Raw genomic sequence first — 20,429 nt, forward strand, 5'->3', positions numbered from 1 at the left:
TAAACTCTTATCTGGAATTGGAGAACTTAGGGTTAAACAGAGATGGTGACCCAGAAGTCAAGGTGGAGAATGAGCCTATGTATGCCCACAGGGAGAGGAAGGACCCGAGACTCAGGTATCTAGACCCTGGGCCCACCTTCTCCCAGGGCACCTCTGCTGAACATCCCATGGCTATGTCCATGCAATACATGCCCTCTTTGTCCTTGCCACAAACCTGCTCCTCCCCTTGGACCCTCAAACGGGCACTAGCATCTACCCAGTCTTGCTCATCTAACCCCAGCAGTTTCCAGGACCAGGCCATCCTCCCTCTGAAACATGTTTTGTGTCCATTCTTCCCACTCCACTTTAGCCCAGACCACCAGCACCTTCCCTGCTGACTCTGCAACAGTCTCCTGTCTGGTTTTCCTAACATCAGCATACCTACATCCAGGCCGTCCTCCTCCTAGCTGCCAGACTTATCATTCTTTCTCTTAATTTGTTTAAGTGGGTAGTAGCCCCACTTTAACAAATTAGGCCCCCAAAATAACAGCCCCCAAAGAGGTCCACATCCAAATCTCTGGGACCTATGACTACGTTACTTTACATGGCAAAAGGGACTTTGCAGATATGATTAAGTTAAGGATCTTGAGATGGAAGATTATACACGTAGGCTCAGTGTAATCACAAGGGCCCATAGAAGAGGGAGGCATGAGGGTCAGAGTGACATGGGGACAAGGAGACATGATGATGAAAGCGAAGTTCAGAGAAATTTGAGGTATTGCACTGCTGATTTTGAAACTGGAGAAAGAAGCCATGAGCCAAGGAATACAGGTGGCTTCAGAAGCTGGAATAGGCAAGAAAACAGAGTCTCTCCTAGAACCTCCAGGAGGAATTAGTCTGCTGACACCCTGACTTCAGCACAGTGAAACCCATTTCAAACTTCTGACCTCCAGGACTGTAAGATAATAAATCTGTGTTGGTTTAATCCACTAAATTTGTGGCCACTTGTTATAGCAGCAGTAGGCAACCAGTACAGGCCTACTAATAGAGTTAAGTACACATACATATAACCAATTAAAGCTGTTTCATTTGAAACAAACCTCCAAAGTGACAACTCAGATTCTCTTGAGGTTTGAGTGACTCCAGGCCAGGATCTCTGAAAGAGGACTCCCTCTGGCCAAATTTGCTTTTTAAAGGCACAGGCAGTTTGATCATGTTCTTCTGAGTCTGTCATCATCGTTTAGTCTCCAATCCAGAGCCTGACACTGCCCAGGGCATCACCTACTGGGGACGGCCACACATTGTCTGCTCCCAGGCAGGCAGATAGCAGAGAAATCTACCAAACATGAAAACACTACCTCATCAGTCTTCTGTTTAAGGTATTTCAGGGGCCCCTTTTGCCTCTAGGATCAACTGAAACACTAAAGCATGGCTTCCAAAACCCTGCTTAGCAAGCTCCTGTCCACCTCCTCATCCCTGTGCCCTGTGAGGCTGGTTCAACTCCTGGAACCTGCAGTATTTGCTCCCATCCCCAGGCCTTTTCCCACAGGGTTCCCTTTACTTGGTGTTGTTCCAACTTCCTTCCTAAGAAAACGTGACACATTTTTCTGGAACAGAAGTCAGCCCTTTGGGCAGGACTGCTGCCCCCGACCTACAAGGCAGGTCTGCCCAGGGTGAAAGAGCCCAGGCCACAGGGAGAAAAAGCCCAATTGTGGTTGTGAGAGCTTGCGCACACGCATGTGAGAAGATACCGAGCTGGCTTACGTTCCTCCAAGAATTTCCAGAAGAGACTTCTGGGCGAGCAGGTGGGCAAAGGCGGCTCATCCCACCCTGGGACGGAACCAGCAGCCTGTCCGTAAAGCCAGTGTGCACCGAGGCTTCCTGGGACATGTCACTTGTCCCAGAGCAGGTCAGTGGTTACCTGTTTCAATCTCAGTTCTGCCAGTTACCAGCTAGGCAAATTTCTCAACCTCTCTAAATCTCATTTTGCTCCTATGTGAAATGAGGGTAACAATAGCTACTGCAAAGGGTTTAATGAGGCCTGAAAATGTGGTCATGCCTGTAAAGCACACAGAGTATTCAGTTGGTAGTAGATATTGATACATATAATCTAGACCTCACCTGTCTTTCTACCAGGAATGATACCATCCGTTTCATCAACGCAAGGAGTTAAATTTTAATGATCAGATTAGCCTGGGTGGGACGTGGTCAGCGCCAGCTCTTGTTCCCCTAGTCCACTTTGTCTGGGTCACAGTACCCTGGATGAGTCAGCCCATACACTTGGCTTGTCCCCATGGCCACCAGCAGCTCTTGCTCCAGCAAGTACAGCAGCCTCCTGATTGGTCTTTCTGCTTCCATTGTAGGCTCCGCACAATGTCTGTCGATTCTCCAAACAGCTTGTGGCTGTTTAAAAAAAAAAACACACAAAAAAACCCAAGCTGATTATTTTACTTCCTGCTTACAACCCTCAGTGACTCTCCCTGCTCCCCCAGGGAGGGGTATTTCGATATACCATGAAATTAGAATCAAACCTCCTTCTCACCACAGCCTCCAAGACTCTCCCTTTCCCCTTGGCTCAGGGTGATCTCAGTAGCCCCATGGCCCTCCTTTCCTCAAAGGACCAGGAGCCCTCTCTATGGGGGCCTTTGCAGGTGATGCTCGCACTACCTGGAACATCACTTCCTCTGGGCAAGCTTTCTCTGAACCTCAGAATAGAAGGAGCATTGTTCCCATAACACCATGAGACTCTCCTTTCTAGTTCCTAATGTCAGTGGCTCTTTGATTGTGTAGTGATCTGATTAAGGGCTGTCCCTCCACTCAGACAGAGAGAACGCAAAGGGAGGAAGGATGTTTTTCTAGTTTACCGAGGCTTCCGTGGCACCGAGCCTGGAACACAGTAAGCGTTCAATAGATGTTTGTTGACTGAAGGAAGGAAAGAACAAATGAAATGATAGTGCTACTTATAGGAATTCTTTTGTGAAGCCATTTGTAAAGTAAATATTATTTGTTGAATTATTTTTGGTGTAAAATTGACTTTCCTATGTTGCCATTTCTTCAACATAGTAAATCCATTTTTTTCCACTTTCTCATGTCCTTCATAAAGTTTATTTTTATTTGCTACATTCAAGATATTTTCTTCCCATTAACTTTTCCTCGCTAAGTGGTTTTTATGACCGCTTTGTTCTTTAAGAAAGAACTGCCGTTCAGTATTTAGAATATCCTCTCAGCTTCCTTGGTGAGAAGGCTCTGGCAGCTTTCCCACTGTTGACTATAACTAGTGCAGCTTGGAACATAATGTCACCCCACTGGAACTCTCTCGGACCTAGATAAAACTTACTCCGTGTCTCCAGTTAGGAACAAGGTGTTTGGAAGCCGCACCTTATGCAACACAACTGCTGCAGGACCATCCCTTGGAGGCAAATGAAATCAAATCATGGTGTATGGAAAATGTGTCTGCAGAGTCCTAGGAACCCTAGATTGTAAAGCTTCTCGGTCAGTAACTCAGTTTTGATTTTATGTTTCTTGGAAAACTGAAGGCTTCTGTTTACCAAATGTATTACCTAAGATGCAGAAAGCGTGGGTGCGGGAAGTGCGGGGGAGGTATCCTGAGCTGGTAAGGATTTCCATGGCAGCCTGGTCAAAGCCGCCCCTTCTGCAACTGACTTCTACCCCTCCCTGCATATGCTCACCAGGGGTATTCCCCTTCACCACGAAAGCTATCTCTTGGCTTGCTCATTTCTATGGGGAATGGTACATGCATACAGAGTTGTTGGATGTTCCTGCTTTATTTCAGAAATGTGCAGGGCTGAGACACCTGCATTTTTCCTCGAATACTTGAAAGCAAATTATGTGCTGGAACCTCTCAGACCTGTTCCCAGTGGAATTTCCTTTGAGTGTTCATATCTCAAAACCTTATGTAACCTGACACAATTATCTGAAAAGGCTTGGAATCCAAAAAAACAGTGTTCTGAACTAGGAATGGAGGTTGGAGCTGGGAAAGAAGTGCTCTCCCCTGCCTGGGGACTGGGTCATACTTCACTATGTCAATGCCCAATTCATGGTCCAAAGAAAAATGCTAAACCCCTGGCACGGTGACCAGTGGGCACACTTGCTTCATCTCTCTGAACAAGGACTCGCTTAATGAGGTGCTCGAGGAGCATTACAAAGCCCTCGATCTGACTGGCAGTTAAAAATATTTCCATAACCACCTCGAACAACTGGTCTTCCCAGGATGGAAACAAGAGTGGCTTGGGCCCCTTTTGGGGGATAACCCCTCCACTGACTCAAAAATCAACCAATCTTTAGAGTTGGGGGTCCCCTGCCAGCTGTTAATGCTGCAAATGGGGTGTATGTGGGGGGTCTGGAATCCATAGTTTCATCGAGTGGTTGGTCCAGGTGATTCTGACTCAAGCCCCAGCCCAGGACACAAACTGTAAGCACAGACCTAAAATCAGGGCTCCACCAGGAAATAACACCCCCATTTCCGAGAGCCGTTGGGCCTAGAAACTTCTTTTTCTCCTCCTTTTGTTTTCACTTTTAGAAATCCCAACCCTGCTCACTATTTGCATATCAGCAGCAAGGGACCTCCAAGGAGAATAGGAACCACTCATAGGTGGTTGGCTTTTCAAGGAATTCACTGGAGAAAATTTTAGGCCAGGCTGTGAATAAAACCCCCTTCCATCTGGTTTCAATTTATTTTAAAAAAACAACACACATAGGCCTCCCTACCAGCAATCAGAAAACAGCCGCAGCTTCCCCAGGCTGGGTATTAGCCACCAGGGGTGGGGCTGAATTATGTATATACAAATAAATTAAACCAGCCAGCCAACAGCAACTAATTTTTGTATCTTTTGCAGTTGTTCTGCCAAGAAAAGGCCTGAATCAGGGGTAATGAAAGCTGTACGGAAGCAAGTTTTGGGATTAGATTTAACAACTTGCCTTAATTCTACCGTTGGGAGACCTGTTTCTTATTCAGAAGCAAGTTTTAAAAGGTCGGCGGTCTCCTGCCCGGTTATTGCCCAATGCACGACGAGGCCAACATCCTAGGCTGAAGGTCACGGGTCGCTGTAGCCTGGGGGCTAGGAGTGTAGTGTCTGCACTGCTGTGTCACTTAGGGCATGTCACTTAACCTCTCTGAGTCTGTTTTTCTGTATACAAAGGGGATAAAGATAGTATCTGCTTCATAGCGATGGTGTGAGGATAGTAAATAAAGTACAAGCAAGCTGACCCCAAGGACTGCCATACAGCAAACACACAGCAACTGTAACAGGATTATGAATAACTCAAAGCCACATGGCAGGATCCAAGAAGGCCAGTTTCACCTGGCATCAGCCAACCTCTCCCTGCAAGTGTTCCCAGCTGGGGCTTGCCTTTCCCCCGAGGCTGGTCCAGAAAACCCTTCAGAGCACATTATCTTAGTGTTTCCCAAACTAGAGGGCCCTAATCTCCCAAACATCTGCCCTCAATCCTGGAGGCAAAAATATAAGTCAGAGGAGGGTGCCAGACACTGTTTGAAAACACAAGGGATGCTCGTGTCTCATTTTCCCCTCTCCCCAGTAACCGAAAGACCTGATTTCCAGATGCACAGCCTGGATGGGGCACCTTGGAAAATGGGGAGGGGAGTTCACTTCCTGCCCAGGGCGCGAGGACATGAGCTGGCAATCTCCTGAACTCCCAGGCCACGGTTGAGTGATGTGTTGGGGACCACAAGCGTCCTTGCATGGTTCTGCCCTTGCATGTCCACAAGCACCGCGGGCTCAGTTTGTCCAAAACAGACCTCTGCTTCTGTCCCTCGTCTGGATGCCACAATAGGACTCCAGCCTCCACTCTTCCTCTGGTCCCAAATTCATTTCCTGGCCAACCAGGACAGGGGTCTCATGTGATCAAGACCATCTCTTTTCCCTCAGAATGAAGTTTAAGAAGCCATATGTGGCAAACGTGGCCCTGCATCAACACAGTTCTCAAGAGACCAGACTTTGAACTCAGAGACACCTAAGTTTGAATCTTGGGGCTGGTCCAAGATTCAAATTCAAGTGTACCTCAGTTCAAGACTTTGAACAATTTTCTTCGCCTCTGGAAGCCTCAGTTTCTTTGAATGTAAAATAGTAATAATGCTACCTACTACCAAGGGCTAGTGTGAGGCCTCTGCACCCAACCCAGGGCTGACAGAGCAAGAGGTTTGGAGGCCAGTGCATGGAATGAAGAATTAGGGTGAGGTGGGTGTGGGTGGCTTTCACAACTAGGAGAGATAAGGCCAGCTTTGGGCATGCCGAGTGTAAGGGGCCTATGGGTGTCCAAGGAAGGCATCCCAGGCCAGCTGGACATGTGAGCCTGGAGTCAAGAGCAAGGCTTTGGCTGGAAAGAAGCATGGGAGTCACCAGCTTGTAAGTAGGAAGATGAGCTCATGGTAAGGGAGGGATTTCCACAGCCAGAGTCCACCCAAAGGAAGAGAAGCTGCAGAAGGGGTGCCAGAAGGGTAGGGGGTTACCCGTAGTGGTGGCTTCTCAGGTGCCCAAGGGAGAAAGGGGCTAGGGCATGAGGAGTGGCCACAGGGCAGAGGCTTCAAGTTAATTGAAAGCAGAGATGTGTCTATGGCATTTGGGGACTGAGATGTCATTCACTGGTGACCTTTGGTGAGGTCTGGAGGGGGAGCTGACTCCAAGCTAAACTGGGGGAGGGGAGACTGGCAATGGTGATTGTAGACAATTTTAGAGAAATACGGCTGAGAAAGGGGGAGGAGAGCCTGAGAACAATGCTTGAGGAAAGGCATAGAGGACTCAGGTGCAATAACTGTTGTTACCAGTGAGAGAGGCCAGAGCCGGTGTGCATAACTGCTGGAAGGGGCCAGCGGTTAGTGTTTATATCTACAGTGCCCAGCGAGGGCCTACCTAGCATGCAGTAGGAACTCAATAAAAGTTTGCTGTCTTTCAGAATGGGGAGGGATGGGGTCTGGAACTCGGGTGGAGGGACTGGTCATTGGCAGGAAGAGGGGCCCCTCTGTCATTGTGCTAGGAGGGCGGTGGGGTTCTAGGGGTGAGCAGAGTGCAGGGCAGGGCCTCCCTGGAACTCTGCTGTCTCTGAGATGGAACAGAGTGGGAGGAAGAGGTGATAGGGGAGTGCTTGGCTCCAGGAACTCTGGTGTGGTCAGGGGAGAGAGCCTGAGCTCTTGGAGACTGCCACTTGACACCCCCTACCCTGGACATTTTTCCCCCATCCTCAAATCCAGCAGTCACTTTCATTTTATTCCCTTGAGTCACACCCTCCCTCAAAGGCCAGCAGATGGTGCCAGTGAGCTGCTGGACTCAGCTGGAGCAGACCAGAGCCAGCCTGCCAGCCCCCCACCCATTCGCGGCCCTTCAGAATTTGGGGCAGGCTAAGGGTTTGGTTCAGTAGGCTTCTGACCAAGGAGGGAAGGGGGCAGGATTAAGAACTAAGGAAGATTAAGGGCTGAGGGCTTAGGGGTGGGGTGGCTCAGGGGTTCTGCTCCTTCTGGTTGCCCTTCATTCCTTTGCCCCTGCCAGGCCCTGCCTTATCTGCTGGGGCTCCTGCTCCCCTTCCTTTCTCTTCCCCGGAGGCCCCTGGCAGCCCAGACTCCTGGGTCTGGCAGAGGCTGGTTCTCTGCCCCTGGGCAGGCACGATCTGGCACCAAGCCTCAGACAAGGCTAGGCCAGCCACTCCCAGCTATGACTGCCCGAACCACCTTCTTCCTACTTCCAGAACATCTCTCCATGATGAGGGGAAAGGAGTCAGCTGCGGTGAAGGCCCCAGGGGGGCTGGAGTGTAGATCTGGGAAGGAGGCCTGGCCTCCTGGCTTAGGAAGTGGGATGAGTTGTGTCAGGGGGCATTTATATAAAAATGTGGCAGATCATCTAGTCCCACAAGACCCAACCACACAAGACTAATGGTTCTGTCCAAGGTGGCAGTGTCCCAGAAGCTGAGCCGGAAACACCCTGTCCCCATCCTAGCTATCCTATGTTCTATAGTCAGACAGTTCTCTATACTCCACCTCAACAGGTCTTTCTTCCCATCACAGGCTTCCCAAAGAGTCAGGATCATTCATGGTTCCTTCCTAGGATGGTGTAGGATCCTGTTTCTCAGTCTCTGTTCTCACCGTGCTTTCCTGCTTCCAAACCCCTACCCGTCAACTCCTGCTCTGGCCAGTGCTGGTACTACTTATATGGCCTTGACCTTGAAGGCTGCTTGGGACCCCCTCCTCCTCAGCCCCAGAGGGAAGCCTGTAACGAGCTGAAGCTGGAGACACTACAGCCAGACTCTCAGTAGGGTGACTAGAGCTGGGGCAGCATCCCCCCAATCCAGGGTCTACAGCTCAGATCAGGGAGCCAGACCAAGGGTACTGTGCTTACCTTTGGGTCTGGGCCATAGATTCAGGGTAACAGGAATCAGAAAGTTTTTTGGGGAAAAAAATCTTTTCCTGAGTTTCCAAAGAATTACCCAGACCAAGGAAGAGTCTCCAGAAACACTCATAACACACATGAATGTACTCACAGGCACATACAGAGTCATGGCACAGGGACAAGCCATAGAGCCCATGGACCTGAGTGTATACAAATAAAGGCACACACAGGCACACAAGGTCATATACCCGAGGTCAGGCACCCCAAGCCAGTCCTGCCTCCCAGGGCCAGGGCTAGCCTGTCATTTGTGCGTACAGGAGGAATAGATGGGGGCACAGGAGTGGCTCCAGGCAGGAAATGGATCCTCCACACAGAGCTGTCCACTTAGGGGGGTCTGGCTCCCAGGCCCCTCATTGAGACATCCCTGGCCATGGGACCATGCCTGGATGGCAGAGGAGTCTTTGGAGGAGGCACTGCTTTGAAGTGCTGGCACAGCCTGGGCACCTAAAATAGAGAATGGGCAACAGAGCTGGGACCTTCCAGGGCCTAGTACGGCAATGGATGCGGGAGACACCGGGCAAGGCAAGAGGCCCACAGGAAGCAAGGAGCCCCTCGGCCATGGGCTCCATCTACTGCCCTCAGCATAGGGCCTGGCAGACAGGTACTGGCACCAACTCCTAGTGCCTGACAGAGCCCTGGCATGGATGCCAAGCACAGGGTGCCAGACACGGGGGTGGGGGGTCTCCAGGCCACACACAAACACAAACCTTCATACACACAGGCAGGGAAACGCACCCACATTCACATCACTTATTTTATCCCCTGGGGAATCATGGGAATAGGGCAGGCATCACCCAGCCCAAGAGGCTGCCCTCACTGACTCCTCGGGTGTCTCCATTGGCCTGACTCTTGGAGTCCCTGGGGTTGGAGGGTGGGCTGAAGGTAACGGGAGGCCTAGAAGCTTCCTGTGACCCCACTCCTTGCCCTCCCACGCATCCCCCCCACTCCCCTACATACACACATAAACTTGTGTGGCAGGAGGAGGTGGCACTGGTGCATCCCCAGGGCTGGGAAGTGGGAGGTAGGGCAGAGACTCCCAAATAACCTACCCAAGAACCGGGGCGGTCAACCTGGTGCCCCCAGCCCCGCCCCAAGCTGGTTTTGTGGCCGCGGGCAGCTTAGGTGTGAGGGTGCATCAGGGTGTGTGTGCTAGGGCCCTGCGGCCGCGCAGGGCGTGGGAGTATGGCGCGTGTGCCGGCCGCCGCGGCCGGGTGAGGGCGGGCTGGTTTCCCGCGGTGTTCCTGCAGGCGCGCCGATAGCGGCACGCTGTCAATGTGGGGCGCTTGGAGGATGTGCGTGTCCTCAGGTGTCCCGAGCAAGTGTAAGCTGGCTGTGTTCACCTGGGAGCGGCGGCTCAGCTGCCGGAGCGCGCGTGTGGGAGGCGCAGGGGTGAGTGGATGCGGGCCACGAGGGCTAGACCCTCCGGCCCTCACCTCAGCGCGGCCCGCGGCGAGGAGGCTTCTCCTCAAGTAACTTTGGGACTTTGTTCCGGCTTCTTCGAAAGCAGATCTGGCCGCGGGGGCGGGGAGGAGGCGGGGGCACCTGCCCCGCAAGGGGTGCCAGGAGAGAAGTGGAGGAAAGCCCCACCCCCTCCCCGCCTCCGCTCCGCCCTCTCCCCGCCCCCTGGGCTCTTTATAAGCTCGGCCCGAGGGCGAACCGTGAAAGCCAGTATTTCTCCTGCCCCTGGCCATTGTCTGCTGCACCCGACGCCCCTCATCCAGGCCCCGAGTTCCTATCCCTGCCCTCCAGCCCGGCCACCACCCCAGCCCGCCCCAGCCCCGCCGCCATGGAGCGCTGGCCTTGGCCGTCGGGCGGCGCCTGGCTGCTAGTGGCTGCCCGTGCGCTGCTGCAGCTGCTGCGCGCAGACCTGCGCCTGGGCCGCCCGCTGTTGGCGGCACTGGCACTGCTGGCCGCGCTCGACTGGCTGTGCCAGCGCCTGCTGCCCCCGCTGGCCGCACTCGCCGTGCTGGCCGCCGCCGGCTGGATCGCGTTGTCCTGCCTGGCACGCCCGCCGCGCCTGCCTGTGGCCACTCGCGCGGTGCTCATCACCGGTGAGTGCGCGGGGCGCGGAGCGGGGGGACTCCAGGCTCCAGGGCGGGACCGGACACCCAGAGGGCTCCCATGGGCACAGTAAGGCAAGGCGGGACCCCCAGCAGAGGAGTAGGAGTCCCCCTCCTCTAGGTGCAAGGAGCGAACCAAGTAGAAAGCAAGGCACCTCCCCAAGTCCTGGTTAACTACCTGCCGCTGTAGGGAGTGTTGGAGGGAAGAAGAGGCAGGGGTGGGCAGGTGGGCAGGGGAAAGTGGTGGCTGAGAAAGCTGGAGTCTCCTGGAGTTTGGGGTTTATGCTAATACCCCTCCCCAAGAGAGCGAACTACCTGAGGGACTTCAGAGGATCGTCACCCCTTGAGCTCTGCTAAACGTCTACATGTGGGATGCCTCATCTCTTCCCTGGCGCCAGAGGAAGGCACTTAGACAGGCAGTTGGGACCCCTACCCCCGCAATGGGCTGGGATCTTGAGGTCACAACTGAGCATTCAGCTGCCTCACAGATCCCTCCTCCCACCCCCAAACTGCGAGGTAGCCTCCAGATCCTGCACCCAGCACCCCACCCACAGTTCTCCTGGTCCTATGCCTAGGAAGGAGATCTTGGAGACCTAGGCTCAGGTGTCTCTGGCCGCCTGGCTGAGCTCCCTTTGTCTGGAGCAGGAAATAAATCTGTCAGCAGATCAAGGGAAGGGAAAGGGGGGCTGAGGCCCAGTCGGAAGTGAGGAGGGGGAGTAAGGCTGGGGGCAGTGGCTCCATTGTATGGGGGAAGGGCAGCCTAGCTGTCCCCCAGTCACCATGGCTTTGGACAGGTGATCTTGGATCTGCCTTTGAATTGGGCTCGGGCTGGGGACAGCCACCAGACTGGCTTCTCAGAGACCTCAGTCCAGAGGGGGACCCTACATGATCAGATGGAGCTGGGAGAATTTCCCAGAGGAGACCATCCTTGAGCTGGACTTTAGAGGATGAGTGGAGATAGGTGGAGTATGGAAGGTGTTTTGTATCAGACAGAGGGTGCAGAACAAAGACTTGAGGCAGGAATGAGGCAGGAATGGATAAGGGACAGTCAGTAACCAGTCTGGCTACTGGGATGTGGTGGGATGTGAGGTTGTTTCCTCAGACGGGGCCTTGAATGCCGGGCATGAAGCCAGACTGTACTGAGGCGGGGTGAGGGTGGCACAAAGGCTTTGCACTTCAAGCAAAGAGAGTGGGGATAGAACAGGGCTCAGACTGGATGGGAGAGACTTGAGTTCAGGGTACAGTGTGAAGCCTCAGGGGACCCCAGTTTCAGGCGTTTGAGGGAGATGACAGACCCTCCTGGTATGAAGCAGGGACTAGATTGTGATCTGCCCCCAGGGATGGGGCAGCTCCCCTCTTGCCTTCTAATTTGTGAGCTGCCTCAACAGGACCCAGGACATCTGCAGGTACTCGTGTTCCCTGAGATCTCACTTCAGGCCTTGGTGCTGCTGCTTTACTTCTCCTAGCCTTGAGCCTGAGAGGGAAGTGAGAGGAGCCTTCTGTGACTCGAGCTCTCCATCTCTGTTTCCAAAGCCACACAATGGAGGTGGAGGGAGGTGAAGAGGACTGCCAAGCCCACCCCATCTAAGCATCAGATGTAGGCCTCCAAGTTTCTCAATGCCCCCAAACTCGGGGGGTTTCATCACCTGACTGCTAGGCAAGTAGGTGACCAGGCCCTGCCTCACCTGCCAGAACTGCCACCCACCCCTCTCTGAGAATGCCCCTGAGAACTACTGGCCAAGGCTACTCCTGGAGCTCAGTCCTGGTAGGGTTTGGGCTGAGTAGGTGGGTGCCTTGTGTGCATATGTGTGCACTGATGGGTAGCAGGGGTCTCATGGGAGTGAGCTCATGTGTTACTCACTTCTCACTGCAGGTAAGTTGGAAGTATATACAGGTATTGAGTGTGTACAGGTGAACAAGACGGTGTGCAAGGTGTGGGAAACTGTGCTGGGATAGCAGAAGTAAGGCTCCTGGAAGCCTCAGTTACCCTGTCTGCTCTGGGGGATAGCTTAGACAAGGGGTTCACTCCCCTCCCCCAGCCAGACTTGTCCAGGAAGAACCTCTCAGCCTGGACTGGCTGGCAGGCCCCCAGCCACACAAAGCCAAGCTCACAGGCCCCTGCCCAGCTTGGTTGTCTGAGCTGGGGCAGTGGGGGATGTCGGGGTGGGCGGGGAGCCATCCAGGAATGGGGAGGCAGAGCGGGGGAAGGCTAGTGAGGGAGGGGCCTCCACCCACAAAACTAGGATCAAATGGATCAAGAAAGGGGATTTATCAGACTCCACTCTGGCTCTGCCTGGTGGTTCCTCTCTCTACATACCAAAGACAGGAAGCTAAGCCTTCAAGAATCGTAATTGACCTCAGGTCACACTTCCGTGAGTGTGGGAAGGGATTCAAATGCAGGTCTGTTCTCCATCCATCATTGTCCTTGTTCTGGAGGCAAGTGGTCTTGGGGCTCAGAGAATGCCCCACTGTTGCCACTGATTGGAATTCCAAGGGTGTGGGGTCATGGGGGAGGCCAGGATGGGCCTCCAGCTTGCCTAGAGCCTGGAACAACAGTAGGGGGTATTGAGGCTAGGAAGGGAAGCTGGGCTCAGGTTGGGCAGAGCCTGGAGAGTGAGAGTAGAGAGCTTGGGTTTCATCCTCGAAGCTGTGGGGGGCCTGGAAAGGTTTTCAGCAGCAGAGTGATAGTCATTTTTGGAAAGATCCCTCTGGCTACTTAGGTAGAGAACAGGTTCTAGGGGCGAGATGGGACAGGACTAAAGAGGGGACTGCTTCAGTGACCAGGTAAGAAGAAGAAGCCTGGGCAAGGGCAGCGAGAAAAGGGAGGCTGTGCAGTCATACTGAGCATTCCAGCTGAGGCCTGCTATCATAGGCAGAAACACACTGGGGCTGGGACTGAGTCTCCGGCGGACCTCGGATAGAGTCCCGACCTTATTCTTTCTTTGCTGGCTGAGTGACTTGGGAAGCCACTTAACAATACTAAGTCTCAGTCCCATCTTTGATGGGGTCACTATGGGGAGTCAGGGAGATCACAGCTGTGAGAGTTGACACTCAGGTACTCAGCCAGAGGAGCAAAGCCTGCCAGAGATGGGCCCAGGAAAGGAGTGAGGGCTGCTGACTGCTGGTAGGTTGGGTGTCCAGGGGCCTGGATCCAATCCGGACCCTGCTGATCTTGGGGTTGTCTCAGGCTGGACTGGGCCACAGTGGGAGTTCACTGGCTGCCCTGCCCTGGCCAGGCTGTGACTCTGGTTTTGGCAAGGAGGCGGCCAAGAAGCTAGATGCCATGGGCTTCACGGTGCTGGCCACTGTGTTGGACTTGGATAGCCCCGGTGCCATAGAGCTACGTGCCTGCTGTTCCCCTAACCTAAGGCTGCTGCAGATGGATCTGACCAAGCCAGCTGACATTAGCCATGCACTGGAGTTCACCAAAGCCCACACCACCAGCACGGGTCAGTAGGCACGGCTCCCCCAGGAGAGAGGTGGCTGGGTGGGTGTGGAGGGGCAGGAATTGGAGGGTTGCTGTCAGGCTGACCCCCGTTTCCCTCCTTGTTCCATGCCCTCAGGTTTGTGGGGCCTGGTCAACAATGCAGGCTTGAATGATGTGGTGGCTGACGCAGAGCTGTCCCCAGTGGCCACGTTCCGCAGCTGCATGGAGGTGAATTTCTTCGGCGCACTGCAGCTGACCAAGGGCCTCTTGCCACTTTTGCGCCGTTCGAGGGGTCGCATAGTGACTGTGGGCAGCCCAGCAGGTGAGTGTACCCGCATACCGCAGCAGAAGAGGAGCCACTCGGGATGTTAGAGCCCGTGGCCCAGGCTCAGCTGCCCACCCCCAATCCACCCCCAGGAGACATGCCGTATCCATGCTTGGGTGCCTACGGGACCTCCAAAGCGGCCCTGGTACTGCTCATGGACACATTCAACTGTGAACTTCTGCCCTGGGGGGTCAAGGTCAGCGTCATCCAGCCTGGCTGTTTCAAGACAGGTGAAGGTCAGGGTTTGGGGTAAAAGCCTGGGGCTGGGAAAAGAGGGTGTGGTGGTGGTCTTATCTGGGGTGGGCACCGGTTTGAAGAATGAGCATGACTTTGGCAGAAGGCAGGTCTCTGGTGGGATAGGTAGGCCTGAGTCTGGCTTTGGCTGACCTTACCACTCCTTCCCCAGAGTCAGTACGAAAAGTGGACCACTGGGAGCGGCGCAAGCAGCTGCTGCTTGCCAACCTGCCCCAAGAGTTGCTGCAGGCCTACGGCGAGGACTACATCGAGCACTTGTATGGACAGTTCCTGCATTCGCTGAGCCTGGCGCTGCCCGACCTCAGCCCGGTTGTAGATGCCATCATTGACGCGCTGCTGGCAGCTCAGCCCCGCCGTCGCTATTACCCCGGCCGTGGCCTGGGGCTCATGTACTTCATCCACTACTACCTGCCCGAGAGCCTGCGGCGCCGCTTCCTGCAAGCCTTCTTCATCAGTCCCTGTCTGCCAAGAGCTCTGCAGCCTGGCCAGCCCAGCCCTACCCAGGGTAGAGTCCAGGGCCCAGACCCAAACCTAGGCCTTTCCCCCACGGGAGCCCACTGAGCAGTGTACACATATGGCCTAGCTGCTCCAGCAGAGGCGGTCCCATGAGCCCTTGACCCTCCCCTGGGCATTGTGACCCCCAAGTCTGCCCTAGAGCCTACCCACTGCCAATGCCCCAGGCCAGGCCTGGTGAGGCTGAGGCTTCTCTACTGCTTCAAGAGCCTAAACAGACCCTCTGGGGCACAAGGCTCCACCCTGCACCTTGGAAACCCCAGGTGGATGGGGAGTTTCGTGCAAGACGTAGTTGTAGCATTTGACAGAATCCCGCAGACAGTGCCTCTGCAAACTAAGGAGTGATGGGGTGGGTTGGGGACCCCCCTCAGGATTACTTCTCAGCACAGTACCTCAGTGCTGCAATTCAAAGGGTGACTCCCAACTGTTTCTTGACTGGATCAAGAATTAGGGCCCCAATCACCCACTCCAAGCCCCACAAGCCACAGGGAGGCTGCATATCCTACTTGCCTGATTGCCATTTTTTAAATAAAGATATATTTTTATTTCTCCTAGAATGGGGGAGATGCTCTTTGGAGGGGGTGACAGACTGTGGCTCTGTGACATTAGGAACTGCCTGGGGAACCCCTGGAGCTCAGCATGGGGGCCAAGGCTCTGGGCACAGACTGTGGTTCCCACCTACACCCTTCATTGACCTTGGGCAGATCATTTATCCCTAGGTTGGCGTTTCTTCCTAGTGGAATGGGAGTGATGACCCTGGCCACGGGAGTGGTGGGGCTCAGTGAAGCAAACAGGGAGGCTGGGTCTCTCTAGGGCCAGGACCCAAGCCTCTAGCAGAGGCTCTAGTGACTCCCCGGCCCTGGGGAATCTGGCGGCACAGGAGCGGGTCAGGGTCAACCTGGGGCTGCCAACTGAGACTGACCAAAGAGGTAGAAGGCTGAGGCACAGTGGGAATGAGCCCAGTAAGGGTGCACTGAGGGAAGTTGAGGGTCTGGGACAGGAACTCGGGAGGGCCCAAAGCAGACAGCAGAGAGCCGGGCTTAGAGAGGGCAGTTTATTGTTCAGACGGGCAGAGCTGAAGGAGGGGGATGCACAGCTCCTTCCCCCATGCCCCAAGGACACACACACTATCCTTCCCCTGGGCCATGGCTCTGAGGGTGACCCACAGAGGGAAGAGGAGGCTCATATTGCCCCAGGGGTTCTCAAGTTAGGGAGGGGCACAGAAGTGACCACATGCTTCTCAGACATGTCAACGGCTGTAAACAGGGCTGAGGGGGACTTCCTTGATCTGGAGGGGGGGCCTTGGTCCATCCTTGGTGGGGGGAGCATGTACCCAGTCCCTTTGTAAGCCCAAGAGCAGAGGGTCAGGGAAGCTGGGCAGCCGCTAGGACAATGCTTCCCACAGGGTAGGCAGGTGAGCTGTGGTCTTGGTCACAGCACACAAAGACACACACACACTTGTCGGGAGCCTGGGGCCAGGCCACTAGAAGATGGGGATGTAGTTGTCAATCTTGGCGCGGTGGCGCTGGGCGATGCATTCGGCGATCCACACAATGTTGCGACACTCCTGCTCCTTGAGCTTCACAAAGGCGTAGAAGACACCAAAGTGGAACTGGTTCAGGAAGGCCAACTTGTTCAGTTTCACCTGTGGACAGAGGCAGGCATGGTGTGCCGGTGGCTGTGACCACAGTCAGGCCTGAGCCACCAAACCCAACCTGGGACGGGACGGCCTGCACGCACCTCATGCTCGAAGAATCGGTCCTCCAGGGTCTTGTCTCCAGGGTTGCTCCCTGCACCCTCAAAGAGCAGCTTGTACTCCTGGCCCAGGAGAGTGGCGGGAGGCATGAGCATGAGGGCACTGTCGGGTGTGGGCATGCAGGTGCCAATATGCCCGCCCCCCGTCCTGTAGGCAGGGCACTCACCGGGTAGTAGTCGGCCACGTTCTTGACCTGTTCGTAGTCGTCAGCCCGAGCCAGCTGGGCCAGGCCCTCTGGGTAAAGCCGCCCGCAGTGCGGAAAGAGCTTGGCACGGTCCTCCTTGGACAGCTCTGTGCCAAAGGAGTTGATGGTGATGATGAAGGCGCGGCGGTCTGCTTCAAACTGTGGGGCCAGTGCACATGCAAGGAGAGAGGGTGCAAGGAAGGCAGTAGCCAGTCAGTTGGCAGGGCTTCCCCCGGGCACCAGCCGGCGGTAGGGTGGGCAGGCACTCACCTCTAGGATGGGGCACATGGCATCAGCCGTTGTCCCGCCCAGTAGGGTGCAGAACTTGTAGAAGGACTCCAGGTAGGCCTGTGCAGAGCATGGGGCTTGTTCAGCCCAGGCAGGGAGCCTGGCGGGCCTGCCAGGCCTCCTACTCACCGTCCCCACCCTCCCTCCCAGCCCTTTCATGGGGAGTCCAAACATCACACCCATGCACTGGCCAGGGTACCCCATGTCAGAGCTTCTGAAACAGCCACCAACTCCAGCTATGAAACAGCCAAGCATCAGTAGCCTGCTGCCCTTTCCCTCACCCAGAAACAATTTCTGGCCAACTGTCTGCTGCATGGTGCAGTGCCCCCCACACCCTCATGCCATGGAAGGCCAGGCTCAGAGAGGGTCTCTGTCTTCCCCATGCTGTTCTGCCTGCCTTTCCCCCCAGATCTCGCCTCTTCAACCTCCGAAAACCACATGTCAATGGGCTAGTGAGGGAAGGTTACTCCTGAGAGTTCATGGAGATGGTCTGGACTGGGTGCCCTGGCCCCTCTCGGCACCCCACCTTCCAGAACACCTCCTCCTCCCCCCACCCCCCAGGCATTATGCAGCAGGAACCAAATTGTCAGCCCAGTTCCTGCTGAGGGATGGTTATTGCCTACACGGACGGAGGTCAGCCCATGTAGAGCAATGGCCGGACATACGGGCTGCCGACAGGAATGAGCACTTCCTGCCCAAATTGGATCTGCTGGGCATGAGGAGAAGACAGGTCAGCCCAGGCCGCAGGTCCTTCCCAGACCTAATAAAACCAGCCAGACACAAGCTTCCTTCCCTGCACCTCTCCATGTCAACGAAGGGGGGTTGTCTTGTGGCCTCCCTGGGGAGCTCCCTTTACTCAGACCCTCCTGGGACCCATCTGGTGGCATGTCACAGGGACTCTGGCTTCACAGGCTAGGTATAGAGACTATTCTTCTGAGTTGGGGGTAAGAGCTGAGAGGCATGGAAAGCCTTCTGTGCCACAATCTGCCCTCCAAGGCGTAGATCCAAGGTGTACCCACTACCCGCTGACTTGGGCCACTCGCTCTGCTGCCCCAACGGAGGAGGTGAGATGAGACCTAGTTGTCAACAAGCCCAGGCCCAGCCCTGCCAGCAGCACTGGGCAAGCTGGTCTCAGAGGAAGGCCTGAGGTGACCACTGGGCTCACAGGAAACAAAAATCTAGGACAGGTTGGGGAGTAAGAAGCCTGAAAGGGGAGAGTGGACCACAGCACAGAGGATCCCCAGGAATCACAGGGTTTAGGTGGCAGAAACTGCTGCCAATCCTACCATAGCTTGGGGATACTGTTTAGTCCTTCTGGTACTATCCCTAGCGCCCTCCTTCCCTGTGGCCAGCCAAGCTGGCTATGCCCAAATCCCCAGGCCTGCCCCAGTGGGGTCTGCAGTTCCTGTGGGAAAGCCACCAGCCTTTGCCGAGAGGCTGACCCCAGGGTGGGGAGGCTGATGGGACAGGCCCAGAATCTCTTCTGGACGCTAGGGCAGCTGAAGAAACTGGCAAGACCCCAAAGGCCCAGGTACCAAGGTCACCTCTCCACCCCCACTCTGTGCCCTGGAGGAGTCTGCCAGCCCATGGCTGTTGCACCAGCTGCCTACAGTTCCCACCCAGCAGGCGGCTGAGGGTCCGCCTAATCTCCCATCTGTGGCCACTGGGCTGGTACATCGCCTACTGGGCGGGTGGTCCTGGCACAGAGCCTACAGCATTAGATTGGTGTTTACGAGCTGGTGCCCCAGCAGCCCTCACCAGTGACTCCAGCTAGAACCAGTTAGGCCCGGTAAGTGTGTGGGTGAGGCTGGGGGGACAGCCGCACCCCTTACCCTGTCTCAGGGCAGGGAACCCGGCAACAGGCCAGCTGGGCAGGAGGGCACACACACACACACACACACACACACACACACACACACACACACAGCCGCTGACTGGCTAGCCTGCCTCCCTACTAGCAAAGTGGATGAGAGGACCTGCTCTGCAAACAGGCTGAGCCAGGTGTGATCCCCTGGGCTGCCAGTGTCTCACAAGTGGCTTCAGGCAACCTACCCTACTTCTCTGAGTCCTCAGTTTCCTCATCTTACACATGGGAATTCTGACGCCCACCCAGCTCCTAGGGCAGTGCTAAAGACTGAAGAAGTTGATAGTCTACCTCCCTCTGGTCTCCTCCCCTCTATCTGTCCTCCACATTGCAGCCAGGGGGCTTCCTGAGGATACTCTGACCTTTTGGAAATCTTTGTTTGCTGGCCCTCCCCACAGGATAAAGTTTTAACTCCTGGTCTGGCATTCAAGGCCCTGGGTGACTTGATCCTATGCCTGCTTCTTTCTCTAGACCTATCTCTTACTGTCCTTCTGGAACATGCCCTTCCACAGCAAACCGCCTGCCACTTGGCCCATGCTCCATGCTTGCTTCTGCATGTGCTGTTCCACTGCCTACACCACCGCTACCTCAGGCAGGCCTTTCACTACCACCACACCCTCCCTGCTCTCTGGCCCAGAACTCTGCAGGGAGATGGGAGGGCCTGGTGCCTGGGCCCAGGCTGCAGCCAAGAATCGGCCCCCTACCGCCAAGTGGGGCAGGGGACCCTCACCGTAAAGCTCCACTACACAGATGTTCTCAGGGTTAGGTCAGCAGGGCCCTTGGCCAGGGCTCTCCTCAGCCCTCCTTCGGGGCCTGCCCACTGCTGACCCATGTTCCTGGCGGCAGTCCATCGGGGTCCTGGCACCAAAGCTCAGTACCCCACCACAACTAGAGCTCAGCCTATCCCAAATGTCCCTCACGGACGGATCCCTGGCCAGCCCCCTTTCTTGGCTCCCAGCTCTGCTCCCAACTTCTAGGCCAGGGCAGTCCTGATGAAGCCCACTCTGTCTCCAGGGGTCACCAGCATGTGCCACAGCCTGGTGGGAAGCAGAAGGTAGGGAGGCTGAGAATGGTGGGACATGGCACTGGCTCTAGGTCTTGGAACCTGAGAGGGACACAGGGACCTGACTACACCTGGCTGGATCCCTCCCCTCACCGTAGCTAAGCACACTGTTGGCTCTGCTCAGTGCCTGTTCTTGCTGGCAACAGTCCAGGAGGGGTGAGCCTGAGAGCTATGGCCTGGGTGGTGGCCCATGACCCTCCGGGATGCAGGGAGAGCAGCCATCCAGGAGCCAGCTCTGACAAGCCAAGCTGTGGGGCACCCGCCACTCCTGCTGATCTTATCTGGGCCCCCCGCGGGCGCC

The 20,429-nt window shown here is 55.3% G+C and overlaps 2 protein-coding genes across 3 annotated transcripts in view; one reads left to right on the forward strand and one right to left on the reverse strand.

The window, feature by feature from the left end:
* Positions 1–10,069: 10,069 nt before the first annotated feature.
* Positions 10,070–15,530, forward strand: HSD11B2 (hydroxysteroid 11-beta dehydrogenase 2). Of its 2 annotated transcripts, none has more exons than XM_033129157.1 (5): positions 10,070–10,444; positions 13,690–13,902; positions 14,017–14,202; positions 14,298–14,441; positions 14,612–15,530. In XM_033129157.1, exons 1-5 carry the CDS (start codon positions 10,180–10,182, stop codon positions 15,019–15,021), a joined length of 1,218 nt encoding a protein of 405 aa, XP_032985048.1. In that variant the 5' UTR covers positions 10,070–10,179; the 3' UTR covers positions 15,022–15,530. The 2 variants fall into 2 exon arrangements, with proteins under 2 accessions (XP_032985048.1, XP_032985049.1); XM_033129158.1 differs by having other exon boundaries at positions 14,298–14,435.
* Positions 15,531–15,817: 287 nt separating this feature from the next.
* The window catches only part of ATP6V0D1 (ATPase H+ transporting V0 subunit d1), a 40,758-nt gene continuing 36,146 nt past the window's right edge, over positions 15,818–20,429 (reverse strand). The window contains exons 5-8 of the mRNA XM_033129159.1: positions 17,184–17,261; positions 16,896–17,072; positions 16,714–16,791; positions 15,818–16,618 (exon numbers count right to left, since the gene is read on the reverse strand). Coding sequence (XP_032985050.1) covers positions 16,457–16,618; positions 16,714–16,791; positions 16,896–17,072; positions 17,184–17,261 — 495 coding nt within the window. The 3' untranslated portion in view covers positions 15,818–16,456. The remainder of the gene's footprint in view (positions 16,619–16,713; positions 16,792–16,895; positions 17,073–17,183; positions 17,262–20,429) is intronic.

The sequence above is a fragment of the Rhinolophus ferrumequinum genome, chromosome 15 (genome assembly GCF_004115265.2).
Source record: "Rhinolophus ferrumequinum isolate MPI-CBG mRhiFer1 chromosome 15, mRhiFer1_v1.p, whole genome shotgun sequence".
NCBI lineage: Eukaryota > Metazoa > Chordata > Mammalia > Chiroptera > Rhinolophidae > Rhinolophus > Rhinolophus ferrumequinum.